At 50.8% G+C, this 17,098-nt stretch overlaps 1 protein-coding gene and 1 long non-coding RNA gene across 4 annotated transcripts in view; one reads left to right on the forward strand and one right to left on the reverse strand.

Annotated features, from left to right (window-relative positions):
• Positions 1–619: 619 nt before the first annotated feature.
• On the reverse strand, positions 620–4,125 carry LOC139176723 (uncharacterized). Its single transcript, XR_011561142.1, has 2 exons — positions 3,833–4,125; positions 620–738 (listed from the first exon to the last, which is right to left on the reverse strand). It is a non-coding gene; the product is annotated as an uncharacterized lncRNA (long non-coding RNA).
• SCARB1 (scavenger receptor class B member 1) overlaps positions 3,164–17,098 on the forward strand; it is a 93,207-nt gene continuing 79,272 nt past the window's right edge. Inside the window, exon 1 of one of the 3 annotated variants that reach the window (XM_070769370.1) lies at positions 3,164–3,508. In XM_070769370.1, the coding sequence (XP_070625471.1) occupies positions 3,383–3,508 (126 nt within the window). In that variant the 5' untranslated portion in view covers positions 3,164–3,382. The remainder of the gene's footprint in view (positions 3,509–17,098) is intronic. The other 2 variants (XM_019977766.2, XM_019977767.2) reach the window with 2 other exon arrangements.

Here is a 17,098-nt window from a genome sequence, read left to right on the forward strand (position 1 = left end):
TCCAATGATTCAGCTCTTCATATCAGGTGGCCAAAGTATTGGAGCTTCAGCTTCAGCATCAGTCCTTCCTGTGAATATTCAGGATTGATAATATTGTACTGTCTTTTATCTTTCTTTTTCTCCTGTATCTTTGTCTTGCCTTGTCCTGGCAAAGCCTTTCCCTGAAACATGATGGAACATCTTTTCTCCAACTTCTTAGGTCACTGCCCACCTCCCCCCATCGGATGTGACTACCCCCTAGCAAGGTCATGGCTGGTCACGTGTCTCAAATATCCTTTCATCTCTGTCTTTCTCTTGTCAAGTGACAGTGTGGCGTGACATGAAAACACTCTTGCTGCGGCCTTGGGGGCTCTCTTGGGTAAGCGTCACGTACATTTGGACCTTGAAGATTTGAAAGTTAGATTGGGTGAGATGGTCAAGGCGAGTCAGTCCTTGCTGAGGCAAGCTGGGTATCAAAGAAGAGGGTGGTGTCAAGATGAGGACAGACCCCAGATTGTAGTTAATTAATTTCCAAGAACTCCAAAAATCAGCAAACATAAGGCAATCCCCAGAGCTGATGGCCGCTGAAGGCCTTAAAGAATTCAAGGCAAGTATATTAACTAATTAATGAATTGGTCGATTAATTAAAGAAGTAATTATTTCAAGCCTTTAATGAATATGTACGAGATGTCAGGCATTGTTCCAGGTGCCGGGAATACATCCATGAGCAAAAACAGACCAGTTTGTCTCTCTTGGGAGCTGGAGAGAGAAAGAGGCAAACAAATAAATGAAGAAGACAATTTCAGATAAAATGGGGTGAGTTGATAGAGTGATGGTAAACCTACATGGGAAGGAAATCCAGAAGAGGGGATATACATATATGTACAGCTGATTGACTTTGCTGTTCAGTAGAAACCAGCACAACATTGTAAAGTAGTTATACTCCAATAAAAATTTAAAAAAAAGAGTGACTGGTGGGTTGGGAGTTTCATTTTGGACAGATTCAACAGTGAAGGTCTTTCTAAGGAGTGAGGTTTGAAGTGAAACCTGGAGGAGAAAGAGTCACACCTGGGCAAGGGCAGGCAGAGGGAATAGCTTATGCAAACGCCCTGTGGCTGGAATAAGCTGTTTAAGAAACAGAAAGAAGGGCTAGGAGCCTGAGGTACAGAGAACAAGCTGGTGAGGTTGGGAGATGCAGGCAAAAAGGTGGGCAGAAGCCAGCACAGTTAGGACCTCTGGGCAGCAGTAACAAGAACAGTTAGCTTTGTGGTGCTTTCATCTTGGGGCACTGTTCTATGTCCTGTTACATCTTCCCACTCATTTAATCCTCACAACAGCCCCTGAAGAGAGGCTTTTATTTTTATTTATGTATTTAGTATTCTTTTGATATGGACCATTTTTAAAGTCTTTATTGGATTTGTTACAATATTGTTTCTGTTTTATGTTTTGGTTGGGAGGCATATAAGATCTTAGTTCCCCCACCAGGGATCAAACTCACAGCCCCCAGCACTGGAAGGTGCAGTCTTAACCACTGGACTGCCAAGGAAATCCTGGAGAGAAGCTCTTCTTATCTCCATTTGATAGGTGAAGGAACTGAGGTGCAGAAAGGGCCAAGCCACTTTTCCCAGGACCCTATGGTAGGAAACCCCAGAGTAAGGACTTCTTGGAGCCTGTCTCCATATGACACCACAGCCACCTGATCCAGCCACCTCTGCCCCAGCTACCCTGATCTAGGTCGGGGGTTGGGTCTCTGCTTCTGGTAACCTGGACAATGTTGGGTCCCCCGAGGCGAAGACAGTGCTAGGCAAGGCAGTCACAGCAGCTGCTTGATACATACTGACTCAGGCCAGGCTGTTGCTTAAGGATGGGCCTGGGAGAAGGCTGCTTCCTGCCAGGGTTGAAGAAGAATTTCATTCTGAGCCCTCAGGGACTGGGCTGCCTTACCCAGGTGTTGGGGATCCCCGCGTGACCCTCAACTAGACAATGAGGGGACTGACCTACATCAGGGTTCCAGGATCAGTGCAGGGTGGGGGTGCTGCGGGCACTCTGAGCAGGTTGGTGGGGGGGCCTCATGGAGGACTGCAGGGGAGCACAGGCCCATGTTTTACTATTTTGGAGGGGGTGTCAGTAATCTATCCTTCATTTCCTCACTTGCCCATCCTCTGTCTTCCTGTTCATTAGAAAGCAGACACTTGGATTTGTTGACCTAACCTGCTGTGCCTGTTTGCTTATGTGCAAAATGGAGTCGGTGTGGGAAAGGCTTTTAGCACAGAACCTGGCTCCCAGAAGGCTCCTCACCGCTTCATTCTAAACTGTTCCTTGTGAGCAGACATTCCTAGCCAGGCAGCCGTCAAGCTACTGAGAGGGGAGGGTGGGGGCAGAGAGCTGCCCCGTAGCATTTTAGGGCCTGGCGATGGTCACAATGCAAGAACAAATGAATGTGGCACATGCCTGGTGGCGCCCCTTGATAAGGGTGAGGGGAGAGCTGACGCTATTCTATTTCACACAGGGTGGCTGGGAAGGCCTTTCCGATAAGATGGCCCCAGCAGTCGTGAAGGAAGAAGCGGGGCAGATATCTGGGTGCGGGTTGGGGGCGGACAGAATTCCAAGTTGTGGGGAGTATGAGGTCCTGAGGCAGGAGTCTGCTAGGCTTGTTCCAGGGAGAAAGAGGCTGGAATAGAATGTGTGTGCACGTGTGTGTGTGTGTGGGGGGGGGGGCTGGGATGGGGTGGGGCCAGCTGAGGACGCAGAGGTGGGTGCGGGGTTGGGGGGGGAAGCTCTGGAGTTCCTGCAAGAGTTGGGAAATTTCTACTAAATACCAAAAATGATGACGGTCAGGACAGAGGAAGTGGGAGGGGAGGAGGGGCGAAATGAGAGGAGGAGGAGGAGGGAGACAGCGGGAGGAGGGGGAGAGAGATGCGGGGGAGGGAGAAGATGGGGGTGCTCATGGAAAGGGATAAGCAGGGAGCAGGTGGGAGTGAGGAAGCGGGGAAGGGTTAGGAGGTGGAGGGGAGCCAGGTCCAACTTTGCACGCGGGCCACGAGGGCCCCAGGGCTCCCTCAGCCAGAAACGGAAGCTCGGGGGCCGGATTCCCGGCGGTGGCCCCGCCCCAGTCGGACCGTCTGATCCGCGCCCCGCCTCGGGCACGCCCCTTGCTAACTTAGGCCCCGCCCCTTCGCCCATGCTCGCCCGCGCCGGCCCGAATCCCGGTGCCCAGGGCGTCCCGGGGGGCGGTCCGCCCCGGTGATGGCGCATAAAACCGCTGGCCACCTGCCGGGCCGCTCCTCCGTGCTCTGCGGGCCTCGTCCTCGGAGTCGCTGCCTCTATCACCTCCGTCCCCGTCTCGGTCCCTCCACAGGCGCGGAACCCCGCGAGCACCGCGCGGGCGCCGGGGCGCGCAGACATGGGCAACCTCTCTAGAGCGCGCCGGGTGACCGCGGCGCTGGGTTTCATCGGGCTCCTCTTCGCCGTGCTGGGCATTATCATGATCGTGATGGTGCCCTCAATCATCAAGCAGCAGGTCCTCAAGGTGGGTGAGGGGCTTGGCCTGGGACCCATGCGCGGGATACCGTCCGAGGCTGGAGGGCGTTGGGCGCCCGGGAAGGCCAGGCGCGCAGCCGGCGGGCTGGCGACCCGGTGCCGGGATCCGCGTGCCCTGGGCCCGGGCCCCTGAGCACCGGAGAGACCAGAGGGCATGAGGCAAGCCAGTTGGCCATCTTTCCCAGGAACCTCCCCGACTCAGGACGCAGGCTGAGTTTGGGGGCCAAGGAGGCCCCCCAGGGCCTTCTGCTGGAGGCACTTGACTGGGGTTGGGAAAGCCTGAAGGAGAGACCACCTGGGAGCCTGACCTCACCTGAAGGGTTCGGGGTCCAAGGCGGGCGTGGAGTGTGGCCGTGTTTCTGATGCCGCCAGGAGAAGCCCTGGGGCAGACTCCATGCTTCTTGCCTACTGTACAGCAGCCTCTGACGGTGTCTGGTAGAACTGGCACTGCACTTTGCTTGCTTCCTGTGAGCGCAGGTGGACAGGAACCCTCCAAGCATGTGCATGTGAGGCTCACATGGGTGCCCAGGCTGCCACTTGTCCCTGCTTCCAAAACCTCCCCTTGCAGACCTCTTCTTTAAAGGCAGAATGGGTTGCCCTCTCCTCCCCTGCTGCTGCCTTCCTGATGCAGATTGGCAGTGATAAGCTGCTTTACTCCCCAGATCCACGCACGGGCAGGAATAAGCCCAAGGCTGCATAAACAGGGTCCTTCAGGAGCCCACAGCCTGAGGGTTTTCCTCTGATCCTAACCTTATACACCACTGCCCTTTCAACCAGGGAGACAAATTAAGGCTGTCGGCTGGCCTTCAGACCGGCAGACTCTGCCCTGGGTGTCTGGGCAGCCTGTTTGAATGAGCCTGGAGTTACTGAAGGACAGGCAGATTCCAGAGTATCACATTCAAGCTAAAACCATTCAGGGCTTTGAGGCCAAGGCCACAGCACCTGCAGGGCTCAGAGGGGAAACTGAGGCTCACCTTGGCGCCTCCCAGATACAGCCAAGATGCAGAGCTGGGATAAAGATGTGGCTCTTGTCACTTGCTAATTGATTGCTCTTTCCCCCTGCTTTAGGCGAGTTTCTTGAGAATGAGGACTGGGTCACATTTCATGTCCATGCCCCATGCCCAATGCAAGATGCTTGAGAGACGAATGAATGAATGAATGAATGAAGGCTGTATCTGCTTAGACCCGGCTGCCATTTTTTTGGCTTTAAAGATGGAGCAACACCCTTCTGGTTTTTCTCGAGGTCTCTGGGCCAGTGGTTGTCTGGGTCATATTGGCCACAGCATGTCCTTTGTTTTGTTCTCAAATCTTGTCCCATTAAGTCCTGTAATCTGATTGCAGGGAGGTCCTGGCCAATGGTGACATTGAGTTCTGAGTTCCTCTTAGTGGTTTTTTAATTTTGCCTGTGAAGTGGCGGGAAAAAGTTTTGTGGGGAGACCTCAGAGCAACAGAACTGCTTCTTTTTATCCCATGGCGGCCAATGGGTGTTTTTGCTTTGCTTTTCAAAGTAGCTGTAAGGAAAAAAAAAAAAAAAGGTAGCTGTGAGAGCTTTATCTCAGTGAAAGCCGGCTGTAAACGCCTGCCAATTTTGTAGTTTCTGTGCTGTGTGTACCCTGGAGGGATGGTCACTCGTGTCTGTATGCATGGTGAACCCTGTCGTGATCCTGTGCAAGAGCCTCTTACTTTGGGGGTGGGGGGATGGGGAATGAGTGGAATTTATAGTTGATGAAGAATCTTGTCAACCCAGCCCTTCTTGGACTTAATGCAGGTGTTTTCTTTTTATGGCAGTCAGAAGGATGTGTATGTGTTTGTGTGAATGTACATGCGCACATGCATGCCCTACCTAATTTCTCATTCCTCCTCTGGGCTTCCAGAGAAGAAAGCACCACTGTCCTCAGTTGTCCCGGAGCTAAGATTTCCAGGCTTAAACTTGAGGGAGAGTCACCCAGCATCTACCATAAATATCCCAAAGGTGATTGGTCTGTGGCTGAGTGGTGTGAAGACATGGAGGCGAGCCCAGCCCGTGCCAGCTTCTTGGACAGCTCAGGCGAAGCTCCGGCCAAGAGCCTTCCGTCAGAAGAAGAGTGTGTGTTCAGGAGACTGAGTGAATAGTACATTAGGAGAGGAAGGGATGGCCTGTTGGTGTTTGCTTTGGCTGCACGTGTCCATGTACAACTTGAATGGGAGGACTTGTGCTTTGATTTCTACTGTTTTATGCTTTGGGGTTAATGAAAGAAGTCCATGTATATAAAAGACATGCATTCTTTTTTAACCGAGAAACTATTTCTCTTCTTTTTTAAAATATAATTTTATTTATTTGTTTTGTGGCTGTGCTGGCTCTTCACTGCTGTGAGGGCTTCTTTCTAGTTGCGGCGAGCAGGGGCCCCTCTTTTCGGTGCACGGGCTTCTCATTGTGGTGACTTCTCTTGTTGTGGAGCAGGGGCTCCAGGGCACTCGGGCTTCAGTAGTTGTGGCATGTGGGCTCACTAGTTGCGATTCCTGGACCCTAGAGCACAGGCTCAGTAGTTGTGGTGCACGGGCTTAGTGGCTCTGCAGCATGTGGGATCTTCCTGGAACAGGGGTCGAAACTGTGTGTCTCTGCCATTGGCAGGTGGATTCTTCATCACTGAGCCACCAGGGAAGCCCCAGAACATGCATTCTTGTTTGTAAAAAAAAATTCAAGTTGAGGGAAAACAGGGTCTCTCCCCTCGCTCATTTTATTCCCCTTCTCGATAGTACCACTATCATCAGATTATCTTCGTAAGAAGACTTTTATAGAGATACACATCATGGATGTGTATTTAGACATAGTAATATATACTTACACGTATTGAACTATACTATGTCTAAACAGCCTGCAGTTTGCTTTTCAATTCACAGATACCATTTGAAAATGTTTCCATATCTGTCACATTTTCACTGCTGCATAGTATTTCTTTGAATACTGTACACTTACCTGTTTCTCCACTGACTGATAATTTTCTCATACATACATTTCTGTGTATGTGGATCACCACTTCCACTGGGTGCATTTCTAGAAGAGAAACCTCTAGACCAGAAGGTCTGTCCGTTTTGAATTTGGTCACAGCCTAATGACCTTTCTGAAGATCAAGAGCATTTATAATTCCATCCAGAGTATGAAACTACTCACTCCCCCACATCTCTGCCATTATTGGTGATGACCAGTGTATTAGCATCTTGAATAATTTTGGCGGGTTAATCTGATGCGTGTAATTTACATTTCTCAGGTTGCTGATGGGGTTGCACCCGTTTTGAAACTGGTGTCAGTTTCCAGAGCTCAGGGTTTGCAGACCTGGGCGTGCCCTTTGCTTGCTGGGGACCTCAGGCCAGGTACTTCACCTCTGAGCCAGGGGTTGTGTCTTCAGCTCTGAGGCAGGAATCAGATCTAGTTTGCCTCCTGTCAAGATGATGAAGTGCAAAGGCGATGACATGTATGTAACCCTGGATGTACCCGTTTTCCCATTTGAAGGTTATCACACTCATGTAAGCTGTTGTGGTGTTTTTCCTTCCTACAGATAAGGAAACTGAGGCATACAAAGCCCAGAGACATGTCAGGGTTCACACAGCTCATGGCAGTTATGGTCAGGAATCCTGACCACAAATCTGGGTCTACACTTCAATAGGGGAATAGGAAGGAATGCAGAAGTCTTTTATCCAGTGGATTTCTGGGCAGAGATTATAGAGAAAGATCTTTATATATTTGGGCACAGAAAAGCAAAGCGGACGAACATGTGACTAATTGAAAAAAGCCATAAGGTTCTTTGTGTTAAAAAAAAAAACACTCCATGAAATTCTGTATTTTTACTAGATTTCTATCAGTGCTTGTAAAAGCACCGAAAAAGGTGTGGAAGGGTGCACCAGACTGAGAAAAGTGGTTACTCAGGGAACTGGGGGTGTGGTGGGGGGAAACATGCTTTATCTGTGAAGTTCATACTTTTTTTTTTTAATAATTAATTAATTATTAATTTGTCTGCTCCAGGTCTTAATTTTGGCCCATGGGATCTTTTTTTTTTTCAGTTGCAGCGTGCAGAGCTTTTTTAGTTTCGGCATGCAAACTCTTAGTTGTGGCTTGTGGGATCTAGTTCTCTGACCAGGGATTGAATCTGGGTTTTCTGCACTGGGAGTGTGGAGTCTTAGCCACAAACCCCCAGACTTTTTCTTTTTAAACAAGGAGAATATATTCATGTATTATGTGTTTAGTTAAAGGTTAGTTATGAATCCATAGCTTTCCCCCAAAGAATGGCCAGATGAGTTCAATACAGAGTGTGGGAGGCTCACAGCTGAGGGGACCTGTGGATGGAGCTCCCTGGGAGAGGCCTTGAGGGAGAAGAAGACTCATTTCTTCTCCTTTCTCCCCGCCAGTGGGGAGGGTTGGATGAGAGGTATTCAGACTGAACACATTTAGGAGTGTAATCAAGGATGACTACGTGCCAGGCATCTTGGTAAATGTCAATCATCTCAATTAGTCCTGGGAGAATTCTGGGACACACCTCTCATTGTCATCGTCTACAGTTAGGGAAACAAAAGCTTAAGAGAGTAATTTGCTGGTGTGTGTGTGTGTGTGTGTGTGTAAATAGTCTGAGGCAAATCCCAGGAGGACGGGCATGCTTGTATCCATAGCCTCGAATGGAGCCTGGCATGCGTGGCCCTCTCTGTATGGACCAGGAACCCTGGGCTAGGTCTCTGGGCATGTATTCCCAAATTACTGGCTGTCTCTGGTCCACCAGGGGAGGTCCTGCTGGGCCAAGGGGAAGGGGCTTATCTGCTGGGCCACTGCGTGTAGTGATGGACCTGGTAGCCTTCTCCACGGCCGGGGGTGGGGGAAGTGGGAAACCGAATCTCTCTTTTGTAAAAAAAGATTTTATTTGTTTTGGCTGTGCCGGGTCTTAGTTGAAGCATGTGAAATCTTTAGTTGTGGCATGTGGGATCTAGTTCTCTGACCAGGGATCGAACCTGGGCCCCCTGCATTGGGAACTCAGACTGTAAGCCACTGGACTACCAGGGAAGCTCCTTCTCTGCCATCTTTAAAGTTTTATAGTTGGAATCAGCCTTGGGTGCTTTATCCACTCATTTGTCCAGCTGCCAAATTCTTCCCTCACCTGTGTCCCCAGCTCAATAAATGACACCTCCATTTGTTCCCTCAAGCACAAACCTTGGGTTATCCTGGATGCCTTTTGTGGTATCCTTGTATCTGCTCCATCAGCAAAATCTATTAGGATTACCTTCAAAACATATTTGCATTCTGACACCTTGTCAATATCTTTGCCACTCTGGCCTTCTCCATTCACCACTTGGACTGATGCTGTAGTCTCATCTCTGGTCTCCATAGACAACCTGATCACGTGTCCTCTCTGCTCACAGCCCTTTAAGGTATCCCCATTTCACTCTGAGTGAATACCAAGGTCAGTGTGGTGACCTCCCTGCCATGATCCAGCTCCTGTTGCCTCTTTCACTGCACCCCCTGCCTTGGCCCCTCTGCTCACCTGCCACAGTGTCCAGTCTTCAGTGTCCTTGAGCCCACTGAGCCTGGTTCCACCAAACTCTCTGGCTTCCTTTCCCCACCGCTCTGAAGGCTCGCCCCCCAGATATCTGCATAGCTCACCTCTCACATCCCTAAAAGCCACCCCCCACTTATGTTACATGTTGATTTGTGCATTTTCTTTCTCCCTCGTGGGCAGGAGTGGGGGCTCTCCTGTCACTCTCTCTGTAGTGACCCCAGGACCAGATCAGCGCTTGGGTTCACAATGGGATGGTGGGATGAACAGACCCTGAGCGCTTTGAGGTTGGGCTCTTCCTTGGCCTTTTCCCACCCCCACTCTCAGCCTCCCTATTTTTACCCCCTCTCCCTCTGCAAGGGCCACCCAAGGAACCTTTAGGACACCATGCTGTGTCCCAGTTGCTTCTCACCAAGGCGTAAGTGCTCAGTCGTGTGTGACTCTTGGTGGCCCCATGGACTGTAGCCCACCAGGCTCCTCTGTCCATAGGAATTTTCCAGCAAGAATGCTGGAGCCAGTTGCTGTTTCGTCCTTCAGGGGATCTTCTTGACCCAGGGATTAAACCCACATCTCCTGTGTCACCTGCACTGACAGGTGATTTCTTTACCACGGAACCACCTGGAAGCCATCAGTTGCTTTTCGCCCTCTGGCAGATTTCTTTCTTGTGTCAGTTCAGAGGTGGGGGTTGGGGAGAGATAACGATCGTAGACACTGATTAAGCACCAGATACCCTTCTAGGTGTTTAACTTGCAGTCATTCGCTTCATTTAGTATCTAAATAGCTTCCTCATTTTTTATTGAGGGCAATGGAAGCACAGAGCCGAAAAGACACTTGCCGCAGGCCGCACCGCAGCAGCGGCAGCCCCAGATTCTAGCTGGGTGGGCTGCTGCCTGTGGCCCCTCTTCCCCACTCTCCGTATCCCTCAGAGCTCAACTTGGTGTTTGGAGGCAGGGCAAACCCTTCCCCTGCTCTGCTTGGGTCTCTGCTTGGGTCCACCGTCCCTTGTCCTTTTCCTGCACAGTGGGGCGGTGGGGTCCTTCCCAGGCTTTTTTCCTGATCATCACCTCCCTCAAACTGTGAGTGCAGGGTGCCTCCCGACGCCTTCCCTCCATGGCTGTCCGATAGGCCTGGGTGGGCTCTAGAATCACCAATGCCAAGGGAAGCTGCCTGTGGTCCCAGCGATTCTCAGGGTGGCCCTGCTGTCCTGCAGGGTCTGCTTGGCCAGCTCTGTTCCCTGTCCCCTGTCTGGGGCTCCAGAAAGCCCCAGGGGTCGTGTCTCAGAGGGTGTCAAAGTGTTGAGGGCTGACTGCATCTGGCTGCCTCTGGCCATGGAGGATAAGGCTGTAGACTTGACCTGTGGCCGCAGATCGCAGGGGATGCACTCCCTTCTCAGGGGGCAGTGGGGTCGCAGGTGTGTTCCAATTTTGTTGTGTTTTTCTTCCTCTTTCCTGCCTGGGGCTTCCTACCCCTCTGGTGTGTGAGAGGGCGGCTTCCACTACTCCAGAGCCAGGGCTGAAAAACATGGGCTATTTTTAGTTTCCCTGAGTGTCAGTTATTTTTGTTTCCCTCTTTGCTTCTCATGGATTTGCTTCACCAGTGTGTGTGTTTGAGAGTGTGCTGCATATACATGTTGATGTATGTATACGCGTGCTGGTAGTACACGTATGACACATGAACATGTGTTGGCACGCACCCACGCACACTTGTGTGTGACCGTATGCTGAAGCATGCACACATTCATGTTGTGTGTTGGCATGGGGGCACAGTGTCTTTGTGATAGCATATGTATGTATGCTCATGAACACATGTGTACACACACATTGACATGTGCCCACACTTGGTTCTTGGCACACGTGGGTTCACACGTATTATTGTTATCCATGTGTATATGCGTGGGTTCACATGTGTGTCGGCACATGCTGGGCGTATAGTTACACATGTGGACACCTATGGTAACACGTGTTCCAAGCGTGTTGGGGTGTGTATACACACACGTGGCCATGTGTCGTATTGCAGTCTGGCTTTCTGGAGGCCTGGCCCGGGGCTGTGTTCAGTGCACCTAAAGAAAGAAATAAAGAAAGAAAAAGTGAAGTCGCTTAGTCGTGACTGACTCTTGTGACCCCGTGGACTGTAGCCTGCCAGGCTCCTCGTCTTTGGAATTTTCCAGGGAAGGGTACTGGAGTGGATTGCCATTTCCTTCTCCAGGGGATCTCAGGAGGGCTTCCCTGGAGGCTCAGATGGTAAAGAGTCTGCCTGCAGTGTGGGAGACCTGGGTTCAGTGTGCCTGGCTTTTCCCATTTCATGACATGTTCCCCAAGCCTTCCTAGGATGACTCATACTTGCCAGGCCTTCTCTCTGTGACCCATGTGGTTAGCTAGAATTTAGAGAAGCTTGGCTATCTGGAATCATCCTGTTATGACTTCAACATGTAGCAAACGGGATGGAAGTGCGTGGATGTCAAGGACTTCCTTGTTGAAGATTTTCATTTTCCCTTGGGCAGTTTTATTCTGCTGGAACCTGGGCCCAGGCACGTCTGCTTCATCAGTGACTGTGGATCTTGGTGCCTGGAAGCATGATCCTATGTGCTTGGTCAGCAGCAGAGAGGCCCCTGGGCAGAGAGGCCCCCCCAAGGCAGGTTTCAGCCACAAGGCTGACTTCTCTGGCTCATCATCTTAGAATTAGAGAATTTGGTTACGAGAGCATCTACTCCCCTTCCCCCCACCCCTCTTCTGTGCCATAGAGATCCAGCAGCTTTGTCCCCATAAACACATTTAAAGTGCAAAGAATTCAACTCTAGGTAGGACTCAGCCAAAAAAAAAAAAAAGGAGAAGTTCTTTTATGTACCTCATCTCCTACCCGCTGGTTCAGATGTGACCTTGGCCTCCACTGGCCCTTGGAGGGGCCATGGGAGCTGAAATGCAAAGAGAAACAAAAACCAACACCAAAAAGCTCATTCTTGGCTTTGGGGCTCTCTGGGGCCCTGGAGCTGGCGAATTACAGCCTGTCCAGGGGTGCCTGGGACCCACATTTGAAGCTCAGAGTCATTCTGCTCAGAACCTCCCTGAATCCAGAGGTCCGGGCCCCTGGTGACCCTGGGCACAGCTGGCTTCATTGTCTGGCTTCCTTCCCCCACCTCCACCCCATCGTTTCCTCCTGTGCCCCGATTTATTGCTTCGTGCTGGGTAGGAGGAAGGAATAGGAGTGGCCCAACCTGTGCTTGCTTCCTGGCATTTGGGGTGAAGTTCCTTCCACCTTTTCTGGAAGCTGCTAGAAGGACTCTCCAGACGCTTTGATGTGTGGTCTCTTGGGCTGCTCTTGAACTCAGATGATGGTGTCTCCTTATCTCCCTGACCGCTGGCCATTGGCACGTCCCTGCACTAAAGCCTTTCCTGGCTGAGGTCACACGATCTCACACGTCTAATGCCATCTTTGTCTGGGCCCCTCCCAAATTTATATCCTAGGCCCAGGCCTTTCCCCTTGAACTCCAGCCTTGAGCATCCAGTGGCCAGCTCTGTATCTCAGCCCGGGTGTTCAAAGGCAAGTCATGCTTACTCTAGCCAGTGCTTGACTTCGCATCACTGCCCCTGCCCCAGAACTTCATTCCTCCCACCACGTTCCCATCTCAGGCCATCGCTTCTCCATCTGCCAGCTCCCCCGGCCGAAAGCCTTGGAGTCAGCCTTGATTCTCTCACTTCCCACGTGGGACCTTTTGTTTTTGGCCTCATCTTCAAAATATATGCAGAGAGACCTCCCTGGTGGTCTAGTGGCTAAGACTCCACGCTGTCACTGCAGGGGGCCCGGGTTTGATCCCTGGTCAGAGAGCTAGATCCCACAGGGCGCAACTTTTAAAGTTCACATTCCAGGACAAAAGATCCCTCATGCTGCAATTAAGAGATTTCGCATGCTACAACTTAGAAAAAAAAAAGGTCCCTCATGCCGCAATGAAGATCAAAGATCCCCTGTGCCCTAGTTAAGATGTGGAACAGCTAAATAAATAAACAGATAAACGTAAGATACTAAATAACCCGAAAAACACAAAAGTAAAAATGTACCCAGAATCCAGCTTCTCTCCACACCCAGGGCCACCACCCTGGTCCAAGGCACCATCAAGTTTCACCTGGATTCCTGCACATCTCCGTGTCCACCTTTGCTCCCTGGCTAGGTTTTTCAGCACAGCAGCCAAAGGGATCCCATGAAATCTGCAATCAGAGCATCAGCCTCTTCTGCTTAAATAAAGCCCGGCAGTGGGCCCACACCATCCCCTCCGAGTCAAGGTGAGGCCTTATGTTGGCCCTTGAGGCCCTTACCATCCGAACCTCACCCCTTTCTGTCCTCCCCTTCAGCTTGACCTTGCACCCGGCCCTGCTGGCTGTTCCTCAGACTAACTGGCACATCAGCCTTATTGAGTTCTTCCCTTTGCCCACAGCTCTTTCCCTGATGTGACGTGTGCGTGATTCTCTCTCCTGCCTCCTTTAGGCCTTTGTTCGGATCTCACTTTCTCATGAATGTCTTTCTTTTTTTTTTTTTTTGGTCTCACTGTGCAGCATGCGGGACCTTACTTCCCCTACCAGGGATCGAACCTGTGCCCCTTGTAGTGCAAGTGTGGATTCTTAACCATGGGGCCACCAGGGAAGTCCTTCTCTTTTTGAATATTGCAAGTTTTCTTCCCTTTCCCCGGTGCTACGAACTTTCCTTACCCTGCTGTTTTTCTTCTGTTGCCCCATCATCCGCTGAGATACTGCAGAATTCACCTTTGTATCCTGTTTATTGCTTATTGTCTGTTTCTCTCCATGAGAGTGTCAGGCCCATGAGGGCAGGGACCTTGGGTTTTGTTCATTGCTGTGTCCCAAGCACTTGGAACGATGCCTAGCACATAGTGGTAGGTTCTCGAATAGTTACTGAATGGATGTTTAGAAAACGAGAGTGGTTTCACAGGGAGGTACGTGACCAGTGGCAAGTTGTCACCCTCTATGGTGACGTGGGGGGCTCCCCTCCCCCTGTGTGGCTCCACTCCACATGAAGCTGTCCTATCTCTCACCTACTACAGGAGCTCCCTCTCCGGGCCGTCTGCTCCTACTCACGCCACTCTTGTCCATTTTCCCTGCCACAGTAGAATGTTCTTTATTGTTTGTCTTCTTCTTTGGGATTATTTTTGATATTTCTTTCTTTCTTTGGCTGTACCTCACAGCCTGCGGAACTTCCTTGACTAGGGATTGAACCTACACTCCTGGAAGTGGAAGCATGTTGTCTTAACCACTAGACCACCAGGGAAGCCCAGCTGCACTTATGTATGTACGTACTTTATCTGTTTCTGGCTGTACTGGGTCCTCATTGCGAGGGTTGTCTCTAGTTGCAGGGAGCGGGGGCTGCTCTCTAGCTGCGGTGTTGCAGCGTACCGGCTTCTCATTGAGGTGGCTTCTCTTGTTGTGGGGCTTGGGCTCTAGGGCTCATGGGCTTCAGTAGTTGTGGCCCACAGGCTTAGTTGCCATGTGGCATGTGGAATCTTCCCAGACCAGGGATCGAACCCACGATCCCTGCATTGGCAGGTGGATTCTTATTCATTGGACCACCAGGGAAGTCCCCCTATGCTCTTAAAAATAATGTAAATTGCATCATTTCACAATACTGATTAAAACCTTCTTGGGTGTGGTATGAAACCCATTTGCTCCTCATGGCCTGTGAGCCCCTTTCCTGCATCCACTCCCTGCACTTCTGTCTGTTGTAGCCTCACAGACTTTTCTTCTTGTTGTTTTTTGTTTTTGGTTACGCCACGCAGCTTGCAGGATCTTAGTTCCCCGACCAGGGATCGAACCTGGGTCCTAGGCAGTGAAAGCATGGAGTCCTAACCACTGGACAACCAAAGAATTCGCCTCATGAGCTTTTCTTTTCCTCCCATGCACAGATGTTCTTTCCTGCCTCAGAGCCTTTGCACAGACTGTTCCTTCTCCCCAGAAGCCTTTTTCCTCCTGACTTTTATGCTGGATTCTTTTCATTTTTAAGCTCAAATGGTACTCTTGATGATTACCCCTCTCCTCCCCCACTCCCCACCCTATGAACCTACCCTATCTGTGTTATAAGCATTCCATGTTATTATCTTCTAACCTGTCACCATTCTGGAATGATACTGTTCACTTGGTTGAGGTTCCCCGGGACAGGGGCCTCGTCTGTCTTGTTCATGACTGTATCCCATGGTTGGGAACCCTGGTCTAGGGCAGAGACCTGGCTGGGAAGGGACCTTAGGCCGAGCCAGTGAGAGGAGTCCAATCGGGATCTTCAAATTCATGGATTTGGAAGGCAGACTCCTTGGCTTCAATGCTGGCTCTTCCCCTCCTTCCCGTCCTATCTCCCGCACCAGAGAGGACCTGGGAGCCTGGTCTTTGTGGTGTGTTCATGGATTCAGGACCTGAATCTCAACAAGTCCTGCTTGTATTCCAGAGATATCTCTCTGACTCCAGTGACTGGGTGTTTTTCCTGGCTGAGCATTGGTGTCTTCTGATTGATCCCTCCTCTGCCCCAATTCGAAGGGACATCGGTTTATGAAAGTTGTCACTGGGGCCATCTGGGGGTGGTAGGTTAAAAAACAGCACCTGTCTTGGCCCAGGGGCCCAGGGAGGTGTGGAGGCTGGCCTGGAGCCACCTCACTCTGCCTCCCAGAGGGAGAAGGGATCCTCCTGCTGGCATCTTGGCTTCAGCTGGGTGGCTTGGATTGGGGGAGGGGTGGTATTTCCCTCCCACTGCATTGAGGCCCTGGGTCATCATTAAAGTGGAATTGTTTATGTTTCTTGTCCTCGTGGGCAGAAATGGCCCACGTGAGGCTGGAGTTGGGAGACCCAGGTCCAGTTTGCTGGTGATATGTACTTCCTCTGTACGTATAGGATCTCATGTCGTCTCAACCATGCAAAATCATTTACCTGCACTCAATAAACCACAAGTCAACTGGGTCAGTATTGGCCTGGAGGGTGCAGAGAGGCGGTGGGGAGGGAGCTTCCTGTGGCCCTGTTGTTTCTCCTGTGGGTCCTGTAAGGGATCCAGCCTGAATGCAATCCAAGAGTTAAACATTCATTTTTAAACCTAGGGCTCAGATGGCCACCTGCGCCACATGGGGGAGAAACTGGTTGCTTTTAATTTCCCCATGAGTCTCCAAAGGGAACTTTATGGAGGGACCTTCAGAGGTAATTAGAGAATTTTCCCAGTGGCCGGGTAAAGTTGTAGTATGAAGGCTCATGGGCTCTGATTGGCAGGGCTTGTCTCATATGCTTATCCCTGAGCCAATCACTGTAGCTTGAGAAATGGACTGCTCTGATTGGTCAACCTTGGATTAGATGCCCGTCCTTGGAGTTGGAGAAGGAGGCCTTTTTCCCCCCTAAAGCAGGGAGACTGAGGTGGGGTGGGTGGTGCCCTAAAGGAAAAGGGTGGGAAGGACTGTTAGGAGAAGGAGGAAAGGGTGACAGGCAGCAGAAATGGTTGATGGATGCTTTTCTCCAGAATAGCTTTCTCACTTCATCTCATTGCCTCCCACTGCCTCTGCCTATTGTAGTGTTAGAGATTATTTTCTTTGTCTCTACCTTGGACTGCTTGAGAGGGTGGTAACTAACTGATCAGCTAATTGTTTCTGTCAGGGAATGTTTCATAAACTCAGATTGTTAGATCTGGCACTCAGTTCCATCTTTTATTCTTTGAGGAAACAAAAACCCAGAGGGAGCAAGGATTTAAGTCAGGCCAGAGAGCAAATTAGGAGTGAGCACTGTCAGGGAAGACTGTTGTCAAGTGGGGAGGGAAAGTGGGTGATCAGATGGGCTGGGGGAGCAGGGCTTGGGAGAAGCCCAGTGGTTGTGAAACCAAGTCATGAGCTAATGTTTTTCAGGTAGAAAGTTCCCAGGGTCCTGGTCTGTATGCCTGCCCACCCACCTCCTGGAAGCAGGATTGGGAGGAGGTGTTTGTTGTAAACTGGGAGAAGTGTCAGGGCTGGGGTGTGCCAAAGTGCAGGCTTTGTCTTTCCCGGGTGGGAGCCAACCTTGGTGTGCACTGGAGGGGGTGGCGTGGAAGAGAGATAAGCGAAGTTT

This window comes from Bos indicus, chromosome 17 (assembly GCF_029378745.1).
Source record: "Bos indicus isolate NIAB-ARS_2022 breed Sahiwal x Tharparkar chromosome 17, NIAB-ARS_B.indTharparkar_mat_pri_1.0, whole genome shotgun sequence".
In the NCBI taxonomy this organism is placed as follows: Eukaryota; Metazoa; Chordata; class Mammalia; order Artiodactyla; family Bovidae; genus Bos; species Bos indicus.